The sequence below is a fragment of the Gossypium arboreum genome, chromosome 6 (genome assembly GCF_025698485.1).
Source record: "Gossypium arboreum isolate Shixiya-1 chromosome 6, ASM2569848v2, whole genome shotgun sequence".
Lineage (NCBI taxonomy): Eukaryota > Viridiplantae > Streptophyta > Magnoliopsida > Malvales > Malvaceae > Gossypium > Gossypium arboreum.
In genome coordinates, this window is record NC_069075.1 from 118,185,318 (window position 1) to 118,193,177 (window position 7,860).

General features: G+C 28.9%; 1 protein-coding gene across 2 annotated transcripts; it reads right to left on the minus strand.

Moving 5' to 3' along the window:
- Nucleotides 1-4,639: 4,639 nt before the first annotated feature.
- LOC108481985 (serine/threonine-protein kinase RIPK-like) lies at nucleotides 4,640-6,559 on the minus strand. Of its 2 annotated transcripts, XM_017785089.2 has the most exons (5): nucleotides 5,974-6,559; nucleotides 5,750-5,885; nucleotides 5,535-5,671; nucleotides 5,296-5,419; nucleotides 4,640-5,203 (listed from the first exon to the last, which is right to left on the minus strand). In XM_017785089.2, exons 1-5 carry the CDS (start codon nucleotides 6,361-6,363, stop codon nucleotides 4,743-4,745), a joined length of 1,248 nt encoding a protein of 415 aa, XP_017640578.1. In that variant the 5' UTR covers nucleotides 6,364-6,559; the 3' UTR covers nucleotides 4,640-4,742. The 2 variants fall into 2 exon arrangements, with proteins under 2 accessions (XP_017640578.1, XP_052885857.1); XM_053029897.1 differs by having other exon boundaries at nucleotides 5,535-5,885.
- Between the last annotated feature and the right edge of the window lie 1,301 nt (nucleotides 6,560-7,860).

Consider the following 7,860-nt stretch of genomic DNA (forward strand, 5'->3'; position numbering starts at 1 on the left):
TGATTTTTTTATATAAAAAAAACTAAAGGGGTATAAAAGTCCTTTTTTACAAAAAATACCAATTAAGTCCCTCCTTGGAAAACACACTTAATTTAAGCTCTTAAACTCTCAAATTGCATAAATTAAACCTTTTGACCAACGTTTTCCATTTTTGACAATTCTATAAATATCAATTATATTTGTATTTATAATACATTCATATTTAACAATCATCTTCAAATTAAAATAACATAAATTATAACTTACAATTTAAAATTTTAAAGGAAAAAAATGGTTTATACTTTGTTTTTTCCTTTACATTACTTCATTCTATATGAAATTGTTAGTGTTGTGTTCTCTCTTCAAAGAGATTATCCATGCTAACTAACAAGTGTTTAATGTAGTGGTAAAGTATATTGTACTTTTAGAGAGAGAATTCAAATTTGAATCTTGGAGTTGACATTGTTGGGATAGACAACCAAGAACCCCAAAATGATTAATCTTGATGAATCGTAAAACTGACATGATAAATACCTTAATTCCAGAAAAATATCCATGCTATTTAGTATTGGATATGCTTAAACTTCCCTTAATTATATTAATTAACAAATCAAATAAATGTTTAGTAGTATTAATACACTTATTATCATCATTATAAATCTAGAAAGTCTTAGTTTAGTTTTGTAGAAAATTTTATTTAGTTTTGATATTTTTGGTTATTTTTAGAATAAACTTGGAAATAAAGACTTCGAGTAAAGAGGATGCATACCAAAGTTAACTAAAAGAGGTAAAGAGGTAAAGAGGATGCACAAAATGAATAAGCAAATTCGTGTATAATTGATTCACATTTATCCTAATGGGAGCTTTATGTTGTGATTTTGTGCCTCTAGTGTAGTGATTTTGTCATCATGCTTGTAACTTTTTAAACAAATGGTTAAATAGAATTTCATAGTTAAATTATTATCTTTTGTACATTTTCTTTAATGGTTTTTACACGGAAAAGCATAATGAATAAGCAAATATTGACTAATCGATTACTTAAGATTTAACTAATACTAAGTTGTATCATAAGGATGGATTATGATGTAGGAAGAAGACTTATATTAATAGGCAATTTAAATGGTCCGTAGTTTGAGGGATCAAATTTAAACAATTGATTCAAGGGACTATCATGTTATTTGTTAAGTCCAGTTGGGGAGATACATTGTCTTTAGTATCAAAGTGATTGATTCTCAGAAAACAGAAACATAAATGTGATTGTTTGGATTGACAATACATCATGTAGAACCTAAGTAGACTTTATCTTTGATCCGTTTTTGGATAAATTCATTTGTGACGTTCATAGTAGTATATAACTCATATACTTTAATATATTGGAAACTTGTGTTCAACGGTATCAAAGTCGAAAGTTGGTATGCTGGGTATATGACTTATTTATGACATGATTTCACTTGCAATAGTTGAATTCGTATCTCAATTAATGACAAAATGATATCCTCTCACTGTTATTATATGAATTATGAAAAAGGAATGGTCACAGATCATTTGTCTAGGTTGACTAATCATTATTACTATTTGTTAGTATAATCGTTTTCAATGTAGAAGATGTAATGGTGACCATGAGATAAAATAAGATTATATTGGGTGCACGAATTTAACCTAAGATTAAATATATCCTATGAGGGTAACACACTAATGACAAGGTCATTGAACAAAGCATAAACTAAATTGCTTTCATAATAGTATATAATAGAGAGTTCAATCATGGTACTTTTAATGAATTGACCCCATGACTAAATAAAGTAGTAATTAATAGACGAAAAATCAGAACTTAATTACAAATTATTTAAGCCCTAATTATATATGTTCAATCAGTCCATCTACTAACTCAATACAACCTTCTATGGATTGCAATTAGGTTTGATATGATAAATGAATGAAAAAATGAAAGATAAATAGATTTTATGAATTAATATTAAAATTCATATTCTTGAAAAGGAACAAGAGATGACTTAGAAATTAATTTAAATTTTTTAAATTATTATTTAATTGAATGTAATTAAGCGATTGAGTTTAAAGTGAAAATTAAATTAATTAGTTATCGTAGTTTTATAGAATAAAACATTTAAATTTATTTACTCATAGATTCTAATATAGTAAAATCAACATGACTTTGACGAGATTAGAATTGAGTTGAGAAAATAAATAAATAAAATTAATTAATTTTAAATAAATAAATAAATAATATTTTAAAATAGAAAACTAATTATTGAGTTGAATAATTATATAAACTTATTTTAATTTAAATTAAAACTGAATTACACATATAATTATACTCAATAAATAAAATACCTATCAAGCCCTATGATACATGTGGTAGGCGACACACTAGGCATAAGAACTTAGTGTGTGCCGCCTAATGTGTAGAGTCCTAAGGGGACTTTGGGTTTTTTATTAAAATATTATTTTCTCTCTCTCTTCTTATTCTAGTAGATATTTTGTGATTTTTTTACTATATAAAGGGACTATGAGATAGCCAAATAAAAATGCAAGTCATATCTAGATACTCAGCTAAAATTTAGGGAAGGTTTATTTAGCTGCAAACAAATTCTAATTTTCATTATTACTCGTGATTAAATTAGTAAGATTATACTTGTAACCTAATTGGCAATTATAATTCAATTTTGTGAATACAAATTTCAGTTTTGGTTGCCCATAGAGAAAACGAACTTTTCTTACTAGAAAATTACAATTTTCATTTTGTGTTCGGTTTTTTATAAGATTCCGTTCTATTTTTTATAGGAGCCTACTCTCTGTGTATGTAAGGATTCAGAAATAACAAAGAAGATCATTTGGTCGAAATTAAACTGGAATTCAATAGAACTCACTATCTCAAAAACACACGCTGGTAAAATTTATTGTCATAGGTAACATAATAAAGCTTTGGTTTTATGAAAATTTTTGAAATTTTGCCGTGCAATAAAATGCTTTTCATAAATGATTTTTCCAACACTTTAGCTATAAAATTTAATGAAAATTTTGTTTTTCAATTTTTGACAAATTTAGTTGTTAGGCCTGAAAATAATTTTTGAAAAATAAAAAAAAATGTTGGCAGCATGATGGTCATGCCATTCTCTATAACAGCACCAAATAAAAATAATAATTTGAGTTTAAAAAAAATCACTTAAAAAAAGTTTGACGCAATAAAATTGGTGGCGACAATCTATTTGGCTCCACCACTATTCTACCATTGGTCATGTCAAATAGATTGGCGCCTCCCAAAAATTTATTTTTTAGCCCACAAAATACACGAAAATATTGGTATTGGAGGTGATATTTATACAAGTGACACCAAATAGATCAGTTGCACAAAAAAAATAATTTTTTAATTCTAGTAGCCAATGATTGGTTGACGTAACAAGTGGGTGACACAAATCTCTTTGACTTCACCTCTTTTCAATATTAATTTTAGATTATTTACGTATATAATAAAAAAAAGTGGATCAGTTTTGTAATTAATAAAAAAATTCTAATTATTTTTATAATTTTTTTTTTCTCTCAAAGTCAATGTTATTAATGAAAATGAGTTTAAAATTTTAATATATATATTTAAAGTTTAATTAATTACCATGGTACTATTTGAAAATTAATTGTTATTTTAAAGTCTATAGTAAGTTTTGTCTATTTACAAGGTAGGAAAAGTCGAGCAATAATATATATATTTCATTCAAAACACTTCAATAATATATTTGCTTGAAGGATGGCCAAATTGGGTCAAACATCTTTTGTTTTTCAAACCTTAATTTTACCAACCAAGTTTCACAAAATAACTTCTTCTATTGCCCTTCATACAATATTTTCAACTTTTCAACAAATATTATCGAATATTCTATGTTTATGATATAATTATTTGATTTTTATTTTAAAAAAGATTAAAATGATTTATAAATCTCTGAATTTTTGTAAAAATATCAATTAAGTCACTCATGAAAAATAAACTTAATTAATTACATAAATTAAATTCTTTGACCAACGTTTTCTATTTTGACTATTACAGTATTGACGTGACCATTAATAAAGCTGATATAATGCTCTATGTTAGCGACAATTCTTGATACGACAATGCCATATTAACTGTTAAGTTAACCAAAAAATTAATATTCTTTTAAAATAAAAACTTAAAAGGAATATTTGTTTTAGTTTTTCTAGTTGTTTCATTCATTTCAAAATTTAATTTTAAAATTTAAAAAATAAAATTTTAAAAATATTAGTTTTGTAAAATTAATCAAAACTATTTAAAATTAAAGTCGAATAAATCTAGACATATTATTGTCCAGATTCAATGTGAACCTAGACTATCATATATCTAGATTCATTGATGATGAATTTTAAAATTATATAAAATTTTAAAATATAAAAATTATAATAATATACAGTAAAAAATAAAAAATACCACTTTTAATTTTTTATTTTAAAGAATTTTGAATTTTTTTTATTTTTGCTGACGCTAACATAGAGCACCACGTCAAATGTTGGTCAAAAGACTTAATTGATGCAATTGCAGAATTTGATGATTTAATTGAGTGTTATTTCACAAAAAGACATAATTGATTTTTTTCCTAAAAACCCCTTTATCAAAAAAAAAAAAAACTCTGAGCAGTTTCCAGTCGAAATTTCTACCTTTGTTTTTCATTTCGCACCACATAAATTCGACCACATATATCTGCAATTCTCAAATGCTTATGCCACATGGAGATTCAGCATTAGCTACCAAAGAAAGAGGCAATTTGATCATTTCGCCAACCACAACGATGTAGTTCGTGTTTTTCTACACCGCAATCCTTGGTCGTAAACAGCTCCTTGTCACCATCGGTTTCATTTGGCACCACATAAACAAAAGGTCCAACAAATTCATCCTCAAACCCCTGAACAGAGTCCAGGATCTTGACCACATCGCCCATGCTAGGCCTTGGCTTTGGTTGGTGGCTCAAGCATTTGTATGCCAACGCAGCCACCTTTTGAGCCCCCTTGTTGGAAAATTGTCTCTCAAGTCTAGCATCTATTAGCTTATCAAGCTTCTTAGGGTCCCTTAATAATGGCCTTGCCCATTCCACAAGGCTCTGCTCTCGACCGGGCCGGCTATTGTCCACAGATCGTTTCCCTGTTAGTAACTCTAAGAGAACCACTCCAAAGCTGTACACATCACTCATTGTTGTCAAATGACCTGAAATTAACATATAAAAATCGGGTTGGGTTTGGTTAGTCATATGCTTCGACTTAGAGACTTATATGTATATGAACATTAGCTCAGCTTACCAGTCATGATATACTCTGGAGCTGCATATCCTTGTGTGCCCATAACTCGGGTCGTTACATGAGTCTGTTCGCCTTCTGGACCATCCTTTGCTAACCCGAAATCCGATAGTTTGCAATTGTAATCCTGAAATAAGAATCGCAGACACCCAGTCAGCCTTTTGAGAACTATTTTCTCTCAGAATTTCATCAAACACTTACATGGAATTATTAAAACAAATAGACAAGAAAAAAGGGCTTACAGAGTCTAACAAGATGTTTGAAGATTTAAAGTCCCGAAATATTACTGGTTTATCAGCTTCATGTAGGAAAGCCAGGCCCTTTGCTGCTGCCAAGGCAATTTTCATCCTAGCAGACCATGGTAAGGGAGCTGAATACCCTGTAAAAGTTGGCCTATATAAATTCAGTGATCTATATATACATGTACATACACACTCTATGAAATAAAACAACATACTTCTAAAGAGTTGATTTTCTAAGCTTCCTCTTGGCATATATTCATACACTAAAACTCTGTTATCTTCTTCATAACAATATCCAATCAACTTAACCAGATGAGGATGCCGTAGTTGACCAAGAAAGATTATTTCAGCCTGCAATTAAAAATGTTACTATATGCTCATATCAGCACTCATGCTACATATATAGATTTATATGTTGTAGTTGATGAGTTAAATTAACCAGCCACTCCCTATGACCCTGCAAGCCATACAAGTCCAGTGCCTTGACAGCAACCGGCTGAGCCTTCAATCCAGGCCTAAGCTTGTCATCAATGAAACCTTTGTAAACCGGTCCGAACCCTCCTTCACCGAGCAGATTACAGCGTGCGAAATAATGGGTTATTAGTCTTAGCTCCGCAAAGGTAAACACATGAAGATTTGAGCCGAGTAGAGAGGTCGAGAGATCGTCGACAGAGAGTGGCGAGCTGCGATCACTTACGTCGGACATTGATAGTCTTTGGAATTGACATGGTTTCGAATCCTTCTCCCCTGAATCAGATGGAGAGATGATGTCCTTGCTATTGTAACAGCTTAACATGAGAGATTTCCATGTAATCTTCTTCACTGTCATGTTTGAATGAATTGTTTGCTTTTGCAATATGCAAGAAAATACAAAGAAAATGGAAAATTTCTGCCAGGGTCTATGGATTTTTGTGAAGGCTTTAGAGATTTTTATAGTAATTCATTCACTTACCTACCACTTCTCAAATCCGAATGTATTTAAAATTTAGATGGAAAAAAAAGTAATTATATGCTTCATGTATACAATGCCCTCTTCATTTTCTTTTTAAAATAATTTGCTAATTTTTCAAACACATTTTTCACTTTTCTTTGGGCGTGAGAAGACGAAATTTACCACTAAAATTTAAAAGAAAAAAAAAATCTAAAAAGAAAACCCAAAAAGTGAAAAGGTGAAATAGACAAACCCGAGTTGATTAGTAAAATCATATTAGAGGTTGGATTTAATCCATATGAAAATTAAGATTAATATATGTCATAATCACTCCAAATAAGTATCCATAATTAATTTTGGATACAATATATTATGGATGCATTAAAATTTAAAACAAGAATAAGTAATAATTGGTAACACTGATTCTAGAAAACATTGACCCATTTTCATTCGGCTAATTAAATTAGAAATAAAAAGAAACGGGTTGGGTGAGAAGCATCAAATAATTTCAAAACATGACTTCATGTTGATAAGATAAAATAATCAATAAAATGAAAACAACATGTTTGGCATCATATTCCTTCACTTATACTTGTATCCAACCCTGCTTTATTATTTCCTTTTAATTAATTTAATACATTACAAAATGTTAATTGCCTCTAAATACCAACAAATAAGTAATATTTAATTTTAAATAATGCATATTATCACCTCTTTTTATAAAAAATTATAATGTTTTATATAATCACTTAAGTTCAAATTTAAGAAAAATGGTTAAATTTCAAAAAAATAAACTTAGAGATTAAATTTTAAAATATATATAATATAATATATATCTATAAGGAGGTAAATGTTAACACCCAATTCAAGTTGCTGTTTAAAAAAAAAAAAAAACCAAAATCAATCTACTCACAACCACCCATAGAAAATGGATGAAAGACAATGAAGACTCACTTTATATAATCCCACATGACAATAATTTAATTTACATTTTTAATCTTTCACAATTACCTAATCGTTTGTACCAATAAAACTCAAACCAAAAAATCATAAAATCCAAACAAACAAACAAACAAAAGTGTATATATATAGCATTACAGTTTGATGTTGGAAGGCTAAACTAATTTTAACTGTGCAGTGTGTCAGTTATGTTGACAAGAATGTTAAAAAAAAAAAAACACTATGCAGAAAACAATGGCCGCCTGATGGCGGGGCGGCTTTTTAACATTTGGTTTTAGTTTTAAGAGAAATGATTGGATGAAACGGTTACGTCATGTCATCCGTGTCCCTTCTTAATCAATTAATGACATGTCAGCTATTTTTTACATGTCATTTATACCTCATTTAATTAGATTTCTAATCATTTAATGACATATCTCTCCTCTTTAAGAGAAA

What these genes read in the sequence shown, in the direction of transcription:
- LOC108481985 (XM_053029897.1), bottom strand. Translation starts at nt 6,363, where the DNA reads ATGACAGTGAAGAAGATTACATGGAAATCTCTCATGTTAAGCTGTTAC. An exon ending in AGGGTCATAGGGAGTGGCTG is followed by an intron (nt 5,886 to 5,973) that starts GTTAATTTAACT and finishes TTTTAATTGCAG; the next exon opens with GCTGAAATAATCTTTCTTGG. An exon ending in CAAACATCTTGTTAGACTCT is followed by an intron (nt 5,420 to 5,534) that starts GTAAGCCCTTTT and finishes TTCTTATTTCAG; the next exon opens with GATTACAATTGCAAACTATC.